The following is a 17,003-nucleotide window of genomic DNA, read 5'->3' as shown; positions in this document are numbered from 1 at the left end:
GATACTGCAGATGTACTAGTGCAGCTGTGACAAGATTTGACTTGATAAATGTAGCAGAATTTATCAGGTCTGATTGTTCAAAATTGTGTGTTGCCTGCACATTATTTGTTGCACATTAGTTACCAATTAAATGCTTTTTGAAAAAAGCCTGGATCTGTGACCAAGCGTGAACCTGAGCTTTAGAATAAGCCCAGAACTCCCCACCCAGGATTGCCCGCTTGTGAAAAACGGGGTGGCTTCCTATGCGGTACAAAGGGAAAAAGGGAGGTCTGTACAGTGCCCTGTTCCAGGGTAGGAGAGAATCTGAAAATTTCCCTTCCCTTGAGCCTGCAGGATCTTGCAGACTTCAGTAGCATAATCACTTTTGACAACACGGTCGTCTTGTCCCACAAGGAATAGGAGCTGTGCCTCAGCTTTCTCTAGTGGGATCAGGCTTTGGTTGCCAGGGGCTTGAAAGGGATCATCCATGACATCAAAATAATCAAGAAATTTGGAATTGGTGGCCTTGGCTTTGTGTTCATGTAAGGTCAAAATGTGGGGTTTTCTTATCCTTGTAACAGAGAGGAATCAATGTCAATCAACAGTCACAGAGGGAATATTCCTATTGCTTCCCACAATGGAAATGCTTCCCACTGGGGAAAAACCAGCCACGATGTTCTTCAGGAAGGCAACCTTGGCAAGGGGCACTTCATCCCCTTTGGAGAAACCAAGCAGGCCAACCCCTGGACCTTTCACCTGCGAGAGAGGAGGAAGTGCTGAGCTGAAAAGATTCATGGAGGGGAAGATTGTCTAATGCTGAGAGCTTGCAAAACCACATGAATAAAGTGATGACAAGCAACTCCTACACAAAAATTTTTTTCTATTCCCATGCAAAATGTTCCCTTCTGAAAGCCATGAGAGAATAAGCACAATGACACTATTTGAGCTCTGGTTGCAAGAAAAAAGTAGTATTATTTAGAGCTAATGTGGAAACATTTTGGTAGTGGGAGGCTGTAAGAAGAGATCAGGGTTCCCCCGTTTTGGACAGAGACAGTTTCAGCCAGCTCAGAGGTGTACCTGATGCTGCCTAAAGATGAGGGGGTGGCGTTGAAATTTTTTTATATATCTCTCTGTCTACTCTGTTATTTACTGGCAATAAATTAAATTAATCTTCTCTAAGTCAAGTCTGTTTTGTCCATGATGTTGGGCAAAATATTGATGAATTACTCCCTGTACTTTTCTTGACTTGTAAGGTTTCTCTTCATTTCTTCACCTCTCCTGTTGCTAAAGAGGATTGAAAGGATGGCTTGGCAGATATCCAACAGCCAGCCAAGGTCACCCTCCCACCAGTGTGTCTTGAGTTACAGCACAGGGTGTGATAAAAGATCTATTCTATCACCATCTGTTGAGGGTGGGAGCAGTGATCCTTATCTCAATGGCAGATATTCTGCTAATGGGCATCCATTGAATCCAGGTGGGGCATTGTTCTTCATCTTTTCACAACCCATCCTTCCTCCAGCGAGTCATTTTCTGCTAATGGCCCATTGAGTCCCACTGTGTGACTGATAAAATTGCTTCATCCCATTGGAAGTTGCTCCAGCCAGGGGGAAGAGCCCAACATTTCTTACCAAGATAAAACAGAGGTGTGGGGGACACCAAGGTAGCCCCCTTCTCCACTGGACTCCAGAGGCAAACTGGATTTCTCCACATCACCACTGGACCTCCGGAAGGAAACTGCACCTTCTACAGGAGCACTGCTTCAACTGAATCACATCTGTCACTGCAGGAGGATGCAGCCACCATGGAATGGGACTGCTACCAACACCCTGCCTGATGGGGTGTCAGGTCATACTCTGGCTTTGTCAGGGCTTGGGGTCTGTTTCTTTATAGTACTGTATTTCTATTTTAATTTCCCTAGTAAAGAACTGTTATTCCTAATTCCCATATCTTTGCCTGAGAGCCGTTTGATTTCAAAATTATAATAATTTGGAGGGAGGGGGTTTACATTCACCATTTCAAAGAGAGGCTTCTGCCTTTCTTAGCAGACACCTGTCCTACAAACTAGGACACAGTGGCTACCAGTAAAGGCTTTTTTCTTTATATATTTTAGACTAAGGGTTCACATGTGGTCATATGGTGACAATTCATGAAAGCTGCTTCAAAAAATGCAGGTGTCTCCTCTCCTCTCCACAACCTCTCCATGTTGTTTGTTATGTCTCAGTCACTCTGAGATGGTGGTATCTCAATAGTACCCATGCTCTGCCCTTGCAGTGCTTATCTGTTTGATCCTTCCCTTTTCCTAGGTGAGCTTTCTGGCAGGTGCTAGCTAAACCAGATGAGTATTTCTACAGCTTTCTTGGAAGTGGCAAAGTGACAGGCACGTGTGGGACTGCTGACTCCTCTCCCCACATTTTGTGAAACTCAATGATCCTTGTGTCATTCAAAAAGATGCTGTTCCTATGCCCCAAGGGTCTGATTACAAGAGCAAATAAAGGCTTACTCTCTCAAAACTGTCCTATGGTGCTCAGCTCTGCTTGGAAAAATTGGTGGATGTGCTCCCTGTACCTTCATTTGTGTTTCTGCACTGCTTAGAAGCCCATGAAGGAACCCTTAGCGTGGTCCTTGCCTTACAGAATGTAGAACATTCCCCTCCAATAGCCACGGTGTGGCTTTTGCAGGACATGACACCGCCTCATGCCTTTGGTGCCTGTGCTGTGCTGTGTTGCTTGCACAATGTGGCCTTCAGGCTGTGCTGTCCTGCACAGATCTCAAACCCTACAGGAAACTCAGCCAACTCTTCCTTACAGAGGAGCAGCTCCCACCCACGACCTGAGGTAACACAAATTATGTGGCCCTGCCCTTATTGAACAGTGCACAAAGACATTCCCTTGCAAACACTGTTTCTGTTTGACTGTATATATGTTACATAGAGCTGTTTCCTTATACAAGAATCTTAAAATACCTTAAAAACTGAAAGAAAATCTCTGCTATGAACCACATCTGCATGATGTGCGGAAATGCTTCTTTGCTTGTGGTTCTCAGCATCTAAAGGGATGTAAGATTAGTGTTAGCTCTAATAACTCACATTTTTAGATACCGTACAAAACATGAGTGCTCTTCTTACTGGGATCATAATGAACCACCACCTCCTAGTTAAAAAAGTTGATATGCTCTGCCTCAGCAAGAAATATCTTTCTGCAGAAAGAACAATGAAGAAAAGAGAAACTCTTTTGCCTGGCTAGCCCTGCGTAAATCTGTGAGGAGTACGTGTAAGGTGTCTAGCCCAGGCAGTTTCCTCAGAATTAAAAGCTGAGGAGGCATTGCCCAAATACCCCATCCCAGCAGAACAGAGTCCAGGGAAAGAAAAAGCTAAGAAGATTTTATGCTGTCTTTGATTGGTATTAAAGTGCTCAAAACAGACATGGGGGTGCTTGCAGCTATTGCAGAAGGGGCTGCATGAGCTCCTGGTGCAGCTCTGCACTACAGCAAAGCAGCAGTGCTGGTGCCTGTGGTTGCACGTAGAGCACACAGAGCAGCCCAGGAAGGGCACCACTGAGACATGCGATATTTATAGAGAACATAAATGGTGGGACAAGGATGGCTGACCCTCTGGTGAGGATGGACAGACAGAGGGGTCAGAGGATGAGTGTGGCAACACATTTCTGTCCAGCCACTGGTGTTTCACAGAGCCGTAAGTCCCCAGGAGCACCTCAGCATGTTCTGGCACAGTGCAATTTTACACAGCCCAACTTTCAAGATTCAGCAAAAGCATACAGGCAAAAGAGGGAGGAAAGGCTGGCACTGCTCCAAGTATGGGATCTTGGAGGACATAGTGTACACTGAAATCCCAAACAGGAGTGCATGGGTGTCATCTTGCAAAACCCTGATAACCCAACAGCTCAGAAGAGCACAGGGCAATGCACCGTGCTCACTGTGGGTATACCTTCATGAGGCTTCAAAGACAGAATATCCCTCACCTGCTGACTGCTATGATAACATAGCATTGTGGAAAAGTGTTTCAGATGCTTGCCAGAATTTATGGGAACAACACAGCCAGGCATGTATTCATGTAACTTGATAGGTCCTAAAATGAAACTTCTTTCATGCAGCACAAGAAAGCCCCAAACATGTTGAAGGGTGCCCCTTGCCTTGAAAGGATGAATAATTTCATTGCTAGGGACTGCTGCGGGAAAACCAGTGGGGGAGGATATTTTATCTCTATTATTGGACTGAAAAGGAAGCAGGTGAGTATGAAGCATTTAAAATGCAGCAGATCACGTTTACCTGAGAAAATCTTACTGCATCATTCAGTAAGGGCAGGGCCACATAGGTGAGTGCAATTGCTCAAACTGAGTGGGAGCTGCTTGCAGGCCCCACTTTTAGGAAGAGTAAATGTGTGACCAAGGGATCTTTACAACACAGCATGGGCCTGAAGGCCACACCATATATGCAGAGTAGCACAGCAAAGGCACACAGAATGGTGACCATCACCAAATATGCGTATGAACCGTATTTCCTGCAGCTCACCAAGCTGCTCTAAAATACTGTGAAGACATGACGATGATTTACAAGACTGTGAGAAACCTTCCTGAAGCTACCTAGGGTGTAGTAACACGGCTGGTAAAAAGAAGGTAACCAATTCTCTTCTCTAGGCACTCTTCTCTAGCAATTCTCCATGCAGAATTGCTTCTACAGCAAATACTTATTTTAATGAGAACATTTGATTTCTCTACCCATGACATAGACTTTCTACCCCCAGATGAGATACAGAAACCTGAATATCCAGCAGGTGTAAGGCAAGACCAAGACAGAGTATTTTCTAAACAAGTGTATGTTTATTTTGTGAAAAAATGAGTTAGACTTGTGCCAGAGGCTTCTTTGTAGTCAGAATACCCTTCTCAAACAGAAGTGTAGCTAGAGAAATCTTCTCCTCCAAGGTTTCACATGGAAGATTATCCACACTGATGTAATTTGGATAGGAAGACAGGAGAAATTCAATACTGTCTGTATACTCGGGATCTAGCTCAAGGAACTTGGGTTCTTCCTTATGATACACTCTTGAGTTTTCTGTAGTGTAGTACAGCATCACACCTGCTTCTTCATTACACAGTCTAACGATGCCATGACGGAGCAGGCGTACTTCAGTGTCTTTTGTTATCAGGATATCAACATTGCAGGGGCCTCCATCTTGCCACCGGGCTGGGAAGCCATAGACACTCTGTGCCTTTTCACTTTGCGTGAGCACTGGAGGGAGACAGTCATGAAGAAACGACTTGGCTCTCTGATCTACAGCAGCATCGATGGGTGCATAGTCAATGAGTTTCTTTATCAGGCTCTGCACCTTCTCCACAAAGGCTGTTCGCCGAGCACTGACTGTGTCTGAGTTAGCAACCCCCATATACTGCAGGTAGTCCATGGGAAGCCCTCGTCGGTATTCCAGGTCTTCCTCCAGGGCCATCTGCAGGGCAGCTGGGAGGAGCTTCTCCAGAAAGTCCCCCCAGGAATTCCTCTGGTAGGAAGACACAGTGATGTGGAGAGAATGCGCATCAGGGAGACAATCACCCTGGTGGATAAAGCCACGGGGGAAGTACAGCAGGTCCCCAGGCTCCAGCACCGTCTCCAGCACAGGCTCACCGAGTTCAGCCTGCGTGAGGTTTGCGCTGGAGAACTGGGGCAGCATCTCAGCATCTGTTCGGGGCCTGTAGACACGCCAGTGCTTCTTCCCCTCCAGCTGCAGCACGAAGGCCTCGATGTCATCATAGTGGGGGGCAAAGCCCTGCGTACCCGGGGGCGTGAGGTAGGTGTTCGCCCCTGCCATGCTGCCAAACTGCTCCTGCAGGATGGAGAGGAAGTGCCAGACGCTGGGGGAGAAGGCCTGCGGGCAGAGAAGGCGCAGAGAGCAGCCGTTCTGGTAGAAGTCCCACACGACATTGGGCAGGGCTCTGCCGGAGGGGTTGTGCGTCTCCCGCACTCCCTCGGCGTAGCTGGTCACATCCAGGTGGGTGCCGAAGTGAACCTCTCCTCCTCGCAGGGCGGCATCGAAGTCGGCCGTGGAGAAGAGCCCGGCGTAGTAGCCGGGGTCGCCCCGCCGCACCAGCAGCGGCGCCCGCTCCCAGTGCCGCCCCAGGAACTCCGCCGGCGCCACCGGGGCCAGCAGCCAGCGGAAGAGCTCGGCCGCCCGCTGCCGGCTGTCCTCCAGCCGCGCCAGCCGCCGCAGCAGCTCGGTCACACCGCCGCGGTCCTCTCCCGCCGGCCGCGGGTCGCTCGGCAGCGCCTTGGGGCCGTCCCGCGGTTTCGCGTCAGGCCCGGCGGCCGCCGCCTCGGGCCGAGGATCCAGCGGTGCCTCCACGGGGAGCTCCACGCGGCTCGGGGGCGCGGCGGGCGGCGGCGCATCCGGCTCCGAGCCGCCGCCTCCCGCCCGGCCGCGCCTCAGGCGGGCCTTGGCCCGCTTGCGACCCGCGGGCAGCGGGGCCCCGCGGCGGCGCCGCTCCATCCGCCCGGTCCCCGCTACCCGGCGGTACACGGCCAGTGCCGAGAGCCGCCCCAACTCCCGCCGCTGCTCCGCCGCCATGGCCGACACGCTCCGCCCCGCGCCGCCGCTTCCGCCGGCAGCCCCCGCGCGCGGGACGGAGCCGCGCGCCCGCCGCCGGAAGGGCGCGTTCCGTGGGTGCCTGTGCGGAACAGAGTGTCTTGTGTTTTGTCATCACCGCCGCTTAAAATGTATTTGCTTTCCCCGCCCCGCAGAAGAAAAAGAGAGGCGATTCCCTTTGGTACGATGCAGGCAGGTCTGTTCCTTGCCCGGGAAGCTTATTTCTGGAAGTATGCTCTAAGCACGTTCATAAAGTTATTTTTTTTCTGAAGGCGTACCGTAAGGATACGCTTTTAGACAGCCTGGAATTACTTTGCAACCTAATGAGGCTAGATAACATTTTCTTCATAAGGTCGTGTTGCAAAAGGAGTAAAAACCCAAATTGAATGGAGCCAATTCTTGTTTGCCATCCCCCCTTCCCTTTTTCTTGTGCTTCTGGTGGTGATGGCAGCTGAAAGGCTATGTCATCTCAAAAGGATCCCAAAATCCCCCAAAACTACCATGTCACATTTGGTTTGGGGTTTTAAATTTTTTTTCCCAAATCCACTCACTGTCTAATAACCTGGGGAGACCTTTGTTTCCTTTCCATTTCTCTCCGAGGCCCGAGGCTTCCCAGAAGGCTGGCGTTAGTGGTGCTCAGCAGCCTGAGGGCTGCTCTGTGCTTCCAGAGGCTGCAGCTCCAGCATAGGAAGCTTTGCTGGAGGGGTAGAACAGGACTGCTTGAGGGAACTGTAGTGGTTTGTATTGCCTGACTGTGTTTCTGATCAAGAACGAGCTTCAGTTGAAGAAATTCACTATGCAGTACTTTTGTGAGAAGAATCTTTGATGAACTGCAGTAATTCGTGGGAATGAATTTTGCATGAGAATTTCATCTCCAGAGGCTGCTGTGAGTCTAAAGCATTTAACTGCAGCAATTACCCAAGTGTGCCCAGGAAACCTCTGGTTCAGAGGGTGTTATTAACCTCTCACAGATATGGATATCAGCTGCACACAATATGTTAAACAGTTAACATTCACAAGACATGTGCAGATTTGCTGGGTGGGCTACTTAGTGTATCAGGCACAGGATATAAAGCTGAAAAGAGAATTTTCACCTTCTGCTAGGTTTCAAACCAGACCTGCACTTCAATTTTACCACAATTCAGGAGCAGAAATCAGTTAGGCCTAATGAGGATAAGTTCAACTGTTAAGTCTCAATTCTAGAATAGACGCATATATCTTAAAGGTTTAAGGTTGTTTGAATTGCCTTTAAAACAACACAAATCAGTCTCAGAGAACACCAATGTAGTCTAAGCAATGGAGGCCTTTTTTGTATATGTGCAAGAACAGCTATTTTAATTTTGGAGGTATTTTCCTGACGGAGTTCTTCGGGCACAGCCTTCGCAGCCAAAGCTGGCGTGAAGAGCAACGACAGTAGAAGACTGTCCTGTTTGTGCCACGATGGTTTTCGTTAATGGAGACGGATATTAGGCGTGCACAGGCAGCACTCCAACCTCGGATTTCAGGGCTGGCTCGTTTCCGGCTTTGCCAGCAGGTGGCAGAGGCCGACTAGCGCTCGACACCCCTGCTCCGGGAATCGCGCCCGGGGACAGCGCATCTGCCCGGCGAGGTGACCCGCGGGTGGGGTTTGCAGCGACAGGGGAGCGCGAGCAGCCTGTGCGTGCATGGGTACCCTGGAAGAGAAGGGAAGGGCGAACTCTATTTCAATCCACTCTTTGTTTCCCCAAGGTTAAGCCCTGCTTACCAGAATAATCTTATCAGCTGAAACCATTTCAACAGAACTAGACCCTTAACAAAATCGAGATGCAAGCATTTGAAATATGGTAAAAGTTAGGCCATTGTAAGCTTTAATTATACATAAGCATGGCTAAACAGGCTTGGGAGGGGGAAGACTTGAAAAACCTGGGCATCTGGATTGTTATTTGTGTTACTGCTTAATTTACTGGAGTGCAACTGATCCTTCTGAGAAGCAGCCATGTGCTGTGCACTGAGCCTGACCTGAGTTACACCACCATATCTGTCCTGACAGCAGCAAAGCTGTTCTGGATGTTTACCAGTACAGGGGATTCCAAGTCTCTTTTGAGAGCCCTGATCTTCATAGGGGTGTCCCTTTCTCCTTGCTGAGAGATAGTTGATTGACATTGGATTTTTTTTGATGTATAACAAAGTCTCTGAGCAAAGGACACAGTGGAAAATAATAGTGGTTAAATATCAATAACAAGAAAACATTTCTTTTGACATTTTAGTATTTTTAATAATAAATGCTTTCAAGAATAAAGAATGTTGCTATTTTTCGGTGTGACAAGAGAAAGGGTTTTGACCTAGAGCAAAAAGATGCACAGAGTACTCAGATGGTTGTTTAGGAGAAGCCACAAGGTTTACATGCTGTTTGCATTAATTGTCCAATATTTCGGGGAATTTGTCTAAAGAAATAAGTGTCGTGTACAGCTCTTTAAATAAACAAAAGGAAAGTAATACAGATCTCTGAATGATTAGGTGATCCCTAGTTGCTGCTCACACAGACAGAGTAGCGACTGGAGGCTTAATTAAATTTCTTAATTAGAATTTAGCACAAAGTTACTTGGATTCTATGAACATATAAGCTGCATTGCCAAGAGCCACGTGTTTTATTTAAGAGGACATATCAGTGTGGTGAGTACAACCTATTAGAGAGTCACAAGTGACTTCAAAAGATGTAAATAAATGGTACCTTAAAGAGATGTAGAGTTCATTTGATATTTTAACCTTATGCCATTCAAATAATGAAATTCACAAATTTAAAGAGCAGTTTGGGTAAACCCTGATCCTGCAAAGCTATGAGTAGTCTTCACTAATGAGTGGAAAGGGCAAAATTCTTTGCAGTTTCATGTGTATTGGATACTCAGTTGTTCACCACCGTGCAAACTTTCTCTGTGTTCCCGGCAAACCATTAATGTAAACAGTCACTTCTAGAAAGTTAAGCCTAGCTTAATCCTTTTTCTCATTATTACTTTGCTGGCGATCTTCCTTTTGTGTCATCAGTTTTGTTCTCATGCCAAATCTAATACCTAGTAAGGATAAAGAGCATTTCAAGTCTTCACTAACAGGTTTGCTTAGCTGACAATCTTTCTCATACAGCCTAGTTACATCCAGTGTGTCATCACTGGAAGGACACTGGGCTGGATTGTGAAGCCTGCTCCTCCTTGTGAAAGCTATAAAGTTCACTGCCAGATAACAAGACTGAAAGCTAATTCAGGAACTGTTTCTCAAGAGCTGTCCTCTGGCCTCCCTCATCAGAGTGAATGCACTCACTCACTGAAGCATCTTTTGGCAGAAGCTTTGGCCTCCCTCCAGCTGTTTCTCTCTTCTCAGGGATTTTCTTATTCAGTGACTGGTTGTGGTCTTTAATCCTGGTTATCTTGTACAAGGAGCCCCACTGAGAAAAGAAGCCTTCCCTGCCATGGAACAGCCAAATTAGAGCACATTTGTAAAAATCATAATTAGAAGGTCCTGTCCTCCCTATGAAATTATATTTTTGGAGGGATTTGGAAGCACAGACATTTTCTTTTGTACCATGTGACACTAAAGCAGATACATTGGAATTAAAGCTGAATTAAAATAATGTATTTAAGTAGAACCCTTGACTGAGTTTACTCCCCCCTTGACAGGGCATGTGTACTTTTACATTTTGAAATAATTTAATGGAGGTTTTTGTGCTTTTATTAGATGCCATCTAATTTGGTAGCATTGAGCAGATACCATCTGCAGTGACTCCATAGGCAGTGATCAAATACAAAGCTCCAGGCTTCAAGGCAGCAGAAGGAGAGAAATAAATGGCCATGAGGAGAAAATCCCTTTCCTAAAATTAAGGCAAAGAGAACGTGAATGAAATATTTGTCTTGTGGGATTAGTCACATCTAAAGAACCAAGGTAGAAAGTACAGTCAAACTCTTCCTGCATAAATCACATATCTTGTCCTAGAGAATATCCTTTTGATGTGCACAGACCATGGCTCTTGACAAGCTGTTTGCCTGATGCTTTTCCACGGAAGTCAGGTTTTAAAGGATTCTTGCTCTTCATATCCTTTCTGTACTAATGATGGCAACTGCATATCTTTGCTCATTAAATACACTATTTCAAGATTAATATATAGCTGTACTAACATAGGATAGTACTATTCAACATTTGTTCCTCCTGTAAAAAGACTTAACCTTTTGTTTCCTATACTGAAGTTTTTCAGAAGTACTCTGAAATTGCTTGCTCACCCCAGACGCAGCACTCCCAAGATGAAAATACTATGCAAACAGAATGCCTCGGTTTAGCAACCATATTGGTTCAGATCTGCTCAGAGCATGACAGGAGAAAGCCCCTGTAATACTTGTTTATTTGCTTCCCATAGTAGGTACGTGTTGCTACTAGCCAATATGGCACCTCATAGAAATATTTTCGAACATTTCCACTGTTCATCCACACACACAAGCTCCTTTTGTTTTATATACATTGCCAAAAAGATGGAATTCCTCTTGGTGAGCAAAAAAATGTGTATGTGGTAGTATTTATTCTGGTATGGCTTGTTCCTTGAAGGGATAATATTATGGTGTGATTAGAGAAGGGAGATTTAATCACTGACATTATTTTAGATAACCAATAGGGAAGAACGATGTTAAGCCTCCGGGTATCTGCAGTGGGGATAAAGGAGTCTGCATTGTCATGAATGTGTGTGTAATATTTTCTCAGGTCCTTAGGGAGTAGCATACTCTCCTGCTGTCCCACTGAGTCCGGGAAGGATCTTGGCTAGAAAGGCACAGCTGACAGGAGTCAGTGGGCATGACAGGAACAGCCAAGTCCATTAATCCTATGTACTACACAGGGAACCCTGTTCCCAGTCTTAAAGAAAAGGTGATAAGGGGCAAATTTGGTTTGGTTTCTTGTGAATGCTATGAAGTATCTTCCAATTCTTTGTTATCCATGAGGATCAAAGCATTTGAAGCATTGATTCCAGTATCAGACCTTGGAGAAGCAATTTCCCCCTTCCCATGGAAACGCTGTGGGAAGACAGAGTACACAGGACGTGCCTTGGACCCACAGCACAGCACTGTGGATGTGCAGCTTGCTATGCTGGATGCTCAATCTGTCCAGCCAAGTGACCTCTAGGGTCATCTTCTTTTCCTTTCCCACCACAGCCCCCTTTCCCTTCAGTCACCAACAACCATATGGGGAGGCCAAGTTATCAGCTGAGCAGAGAAACAGTAATAGCAACAAATGAATTTAGCTCTCTAATAAATATTTGTAGAAGTTATAAATAGCTGAAGCATACATTAGATTTTATTTACAATAGCATGTCTTGGCCTTTTTCTTTGTACTTTTCATTTGGAAGTAGAGCTTCTCGATAATATGGAAATTGTTCTTATGGAATTAAGTTTTCATAAGTAATGAATGGCACCATGCTTTACAAAAATTTCTGTCAGATGAAGTGTTACACTGAAGGTACTGGGAATGCAGTATTTTAGAGCTATGTTAAGTCAGGAATGTTTTCATAAAATCGAAAGAAAACTTAGGACTAGTAGAAATGTCTTATTCTGTAGTAATTTTTGAATATTTGAGAGGGAAGGCAGCTCTGCCTTGATTTTGCTTTCCTTGGAAAGCAAAGGGATATGCAAAAAGATATAAGGAGAACTTCTGCATCTTCTCAGTTTAATTTATGAACAAGAGGTGACTTGGGGGTTAGAGCATCAGTCTGAAACTCAAAGTCAGTGTCATACTTCTGAGCACTTCCTATGTAAACTTGGTAAATGATTTTTGCATATGATGCTCTGAAATTCCCAGTGACTTCAGTTGCTTTGTTTTCTGGATGTTTGCCAGCCAACATTATGGCCCGTGTTCTTTGTTACTCTGTTTCTTTGCTTGATTCAGAAACAAAGAGGAATAAGGGGGATGGTGTATGCAGGGAGAATATAATAATGCAGAGAAACATAATGTAATCTTTGCATTTCAATTACCTTCAAATTATTTTTTTTATTTTTTTATTTTCAGCTGAATGCACCGGGAACTGTTCTGGCTTGCATTTTGGATGAAGTAGCTGCTTGAAAGTCTGGTGAGAGGAGGCAGCTGTCGGAAATATGCATTCCGGTTAACGCGTTCAAGCCAAGCCCCGTATGTGCAGTCACAAGGATGCTGCTCCCAGAGGATTCCCCTCGGTAAACTTCCCTTTGAAGCGCAGCCTCCCTGCTGAATTCAGCACCTGATACTGTCTCCACTTGGAAAATGGAGGGATGCTAGTGTTTCTTGGGCCGAAGGAATGATATCCCGAGAACACCATGGTTCTCAAAGTCAGTCGTGGAGGCTAAAGGAGCCTGCTCGCGTTTTTCCTGCAAGCCTGGCCTCTGGCTGATGCAGGACATCAGCGTTTCTGGAGAGCTGGCATTACCAGCACGTCTCACTGCAGCCCCCAGGGAAGGTGTCAGTCACCACTTGCGGTTTATCGGGTGGGAAATCGAGGTGGCACTGGGGCTGCGGGAACCCTCCTGCCGGTGCCAGCACCGCCGCAGCCGTGAGGAGACAAGAACCACGGCTGTGCCGAACCGGAGACGGGCGGTGGAAGGCGCATCCGCCCCTTGGCGCATCAGCGGGACGCAGGCCGAGGGGTCCCCGAGAGCCGGGAGGTCCCCGAGAAGCTGGGGAGCCCCAGCCCGAGCTCCGGCCCGGCAGCGGCCGCCGCCTTCCCGCCGCGCCGCGCAGCCGATCCCCGGGGTGAGGGCGGGCGCAGCGCCGCAGTGGCACCTCGGGCAGCCAATCGGAGCACGCTGTTCCCACCGCGTCAGCCAATCAGAACCGACAGCAAGAGATTGGGGGCGCCAAAGCCCCGGCGTGAATAAAACACCCGGGACCTGCGGGGCGGGATGGGCGGAGCCGAGGCTTTGACGAGCGGCTCCTCACACCAATCCGAAGGCTGGACTTATGGGCGTATGGCCAATGGGCCGCCGAGGTAGGCGTGGCTGGCGGCGGGGGCGGGAGCGGCGGCCGGGGGGCGGGGGCGGAGCGGCGGCAGCGGCGGCGCTGCTCGGTGGCGACGGGCGGCGGAGGAGGCGCCGGAGGGAGGCGGCTGCGGGCAGCAGGTGAGCGCGGCCGGGCCGCGATGTACGGAAGGGCCTTCGCCACGGCGGCCGCTGACTGGAGCCGCCGGCGGGCGCGACGGGGCTGTGCCAAACCCCGCGGGGCGCGGGTGGGTCCGGCGGCGTGGGGGGGGGGCGCCGGAGGCGGGGGAAGCCTTAGGGGCCGGAGGGGATGAGGTGGGTCAGGGGTACCCCGGGAAAGTGCGTGCGGAGCCAGGGGTGATGGGGGGGGCGCCCTCCGGTCCCCGCCCCGGCGGGGGGCGGTGGGGTGGGGCGCGATCCCCGGGGTGCGGTGGAGCGGGGGCCCGGCGCAGGTGGAGCCTGCGGGGGGCGGCCGCGGCACCGAAGGGCCCTGCGGGGAGCACCGAGCCGCTGGCCCGAGGGAGCGACCCCCGGGGCGGCGCCGCTTCCTGGGGCTCTCCCGGGGCTGTCTCCTGTGCCTGCGGTCTCTCCTAGGCCTTGAATCCCGGCCAGGTTTCCGTCAGAGGGTCCCTCCGGCGCGGCCGCTCCCGGGCGCTTTGTATCGCCTGCCGCCCCTGCGTGGCCGTGGGAGCGAGCGGGGGCTCCGGGAAGTAGGGGCATTCCCGAAAGCCGCTGCCCCGTCTCAGCTGGGGCGCTATGAAGTTCGGGAGGCGTCGGGACGAGGCTTTTGGGCGATGGTGGTGACGACTCAGCCTGGCAGCGGGAGTTGTAGGGGAAAGGGCCCCCGTAAGCAGCGGGGCTCGTCTCGTTTCACCCGGTTCGTGGCTTGGCCGGTGCCTCAGTGCGTGTGCGGCAGCTCGCCAGGCTGCACAAAGGAACAGCCGGCCGGGTTCGGCCCGTCCTGCGGGCGCAGGAGGGATGGATGAGCAACAGCGTGCGGGGCGGGGGCTGCGGCGGGCCCGGGGAGCATCGCCGCGCTCCGTGCTCGGCGGTCACGAAGGGTTAAAATGCAGCTCCCGTTCGGAATGCCCTCAACTCCTTTTATTGCGCTCATGGAGATGAACAGTCTTCAAGAATGAAATGATGTATCTCTCACAGTAGAGTTAATGTCTTGTAGCAGCTCTGATCTACAACTCCTTCGGTCCAGTAGATTTATATAACCTGCTCATTAATGGTTTATGAAATGATGAGGGAGCTTTTCTGTGTGCTGCTGTGTTTTCTGTGTTGTTGTCGATATTTTCTAGTTCAGCTGTCTGGAGTAGGAGAAGCTTATAGCTGTCAACAATGTATATTTGCACCATTTAAGGGATTTTGTTTTGCTCTCTTGTATTTTTCATCATTCTGCATCTCGAGATAGGCTCCTGAATGAGGAGAGTGAGTAAAATGGAAGGCACAGTCATTCTCTTTGGCTACAGTAATACTCTAGGTATGACTTGTAACAAAAAATGTAAATATTTAAATGGATTTCTGACTCACTTCTATTTGACTTATTGATCTACTGTTACTGCTAAAATGGTCTTTATGATTATGCAGAAGTTAATAGTTACCATAGAGAAAGAGATTGTTTTTATGTTCATCAGTGAGTGTTTTCCATTTCTTCATCTCTTGGCAATTGTCTGTGGAAATGCTGGTTTTTTTCCCTTTGCAAAAGTCTTACAGAAGAAATAAGAATGTGAATGAAGTCCAAAACAATGAAATTTCAGATGTGTTCATCCTTGCCTGTGATTCTAAGAGTCTTGGTACCCTGAGTTATCCTACAGTAAAAGCTTTTTAATCTGTAATTGCATATAGTGTTGGTTTTAAGCCTCAGTGAAAATTCAGATTTACAGAATTCTAAACATAACACATCAAAGATTTTTTTTTCCTAAAGTATACATGTGAAATGCAATTCAAATCAGCCATTTAAATCCTTACTAGCAGAAAATTTATTTTTCATCCTGGGAATTACTTTTCTGCATTTATTATTTAGCTTAAATGTGTGGAAACTGAAGGCACATGTAAACTAGACAGAGTAGACAAGTTTGTTTATCTTCTCAGCCTAGTGTTGTGAAACCTTCTGATTTTGTGTTAGTAGCTTGACAGCATTATGCATTTGGGAAGAAAAAAAACCCAAACCAACAAGCCAGCATTGGGCTCTTAAAACTTTCCAGACTTCTAAGTCTTATATTTTTTCATTTGATAGAGCTGCTTGGTGTCAGAATGATCTGTAAGTAATTTTCTTTCCTACCATAATGGATGTGATGGGATAAAAACTTTCTAAATGGTAGTGAAAGTCTTTGCAAAAGTGCTTCCCTCCCCAGGGATAGAAGCTATTGGGAAAAACATATTGTAGTAGATTTTTTATTGTGTGTTTGTGAGAGCCTATTCCAGCACTCTGCAGGATTCCTGAATTCTGCCTATAGCTGGTTTTATTCCACTAGTAATATTGATGGAACTACATAACACTGGAAAAAAATTAATTGCTCTAGTGCTCTAGAAATTAAATCTTTTGTACTCTAGAAAAGATGTTTTACAGAATCTATCAGGTAAGAGATTGGCAGCCTAAACTGGTCTAATTGATGACTTTGGCGTTGTATCCTACTTAGTGCACTCATCTACTCATCTGACACTCTGCTGACTTTGTTCTTTTCTTTAGGGGAGGGGTCAAAGTTTACTTATATTTTTATTTGTTTTACCAGTTTATCAAGCAAGCTTGGTTTAAACCAATGTGAAATCTTGTCCCTAGCCTTGTTTTGGAAGTTTGCTTTGATCAGTGAACATATATTAAAATGACAGATTTCTTGTTTGGTCTAAACTGGTATCACAATATTAATAAATGAGATTGGAGCATATTGCCTTTCTTTTTCTGCAGAATAACAAGGATAAATTCAATCAAGCTAAGACTTAACATGTCCTCTACAGTCATGTCATTGCATTACCAGCAGAGCAGCTTTAATTTTTCTGCCGATGCATTCACCAAAAGGATCTGTTTTCCCCTGTTAGTCTTTCTTTGCTGATCCAGCCGAAAATGGTCATACAGAAAAATGTTAAGCTTCTGTTGGATCAACTGCCTGAACTGACTTCATGGCTCTACAAATGTTATTGCTTGTATAGGAGGAGGAGGAGGAGGCGGCTGTGGCCACTCTTTGCTGAAGCAGCTCAATTTTAGTTTTGCCTAAGCTTGTCAATAGACTTGGCAGCTTAAACTGAAGCTCTGGTGGTCGTGCCTCCTTCTTGACTGTGCATGTTTGGCTGCTGGCAAGGAAGCCTCTGTGGCTGCGAGTTAAGTATAGTCAGGGAGTTAATCAGGCCGGTAGTTAATTGCTTTTTTTTGTTTTGTTGAATCTTGGCATCATGTATCTGAACTGTCTGATCATCCAGATCAGGGAGTGGAAATGGGACTTGTGTTGAAGTGGACTTGGAGATGGGGCTATAGTAACTCT

The 17,003-nt window shown here is 47.4% G+C and overlaps 2 protein-coding genes across 9 annotated transcripts in view; one reads left to right on the top strand and one right to left on the bottom strand.

Annotated features, from left to right (window-relative positions):
• Nucleotides 1-4,794: 4,794 nt before the first annotated feature.
• RIOX1 (ribosomal oxygenase 1) lies at nucleotides 4,795-6,550 on the bottom strand. The gene has a single exon (XM_033063134.2). The coding sequence runs from the start codon at nucleotides 6,548-6,550 to the stop codon at nucleotides 4,835-4,837; it is 1,716 nt and encodes a 571-aa protein (XP_032919025.1). The 3' UTR covers nucleotides 4,795-4,834.
• A 7,044-nt stretch (nucleotides 6,551-13,594) lies between these two features.
• The window catches only part of NUMB (NUMB endocytic adaptor protein), a 93,670-nt gene continuing 90,261 nt past the window's right edge, over nucleotides 13,595-17,003 (top strand). For 7 of the 8 annotated variants that reach the window (XM_033063778.1, XM_033063777.1, XM_033063776.1 and 4 more), the window contains exon 1: nucleotides 13,595-13,662. The gene's annotated coding sequence lies outside the window, so the exon portion shown is untranslated. Of the gene's footprint in view, nucleotides 13,663-13,746; nucleotides 13,770-17,003 lie in introns of those variants that run through there. The other variant, XM_033063774.2, reaches the window with a different exon arrangement.

The sequence above is a fragment of the Catharus ustulatus genome, chromosome 6, assembly GCF_009819885.2.
Source record: "Catharus ustulatus isolate bCatUst1 chromosome 6, bCatUst1.pri.v2, whole genome shotgun sequence".
NCBI lineage: Eukaryota > Metazoa > Chordata > Aves > Passeriformes > Turdidae > Catharus > Catharus ustulatus.
The sequence above is the reverse complement of the archived record's forward strand: the minus strand, read 5'-3'. Positions and strand labels throughout refer to the sequence as shown.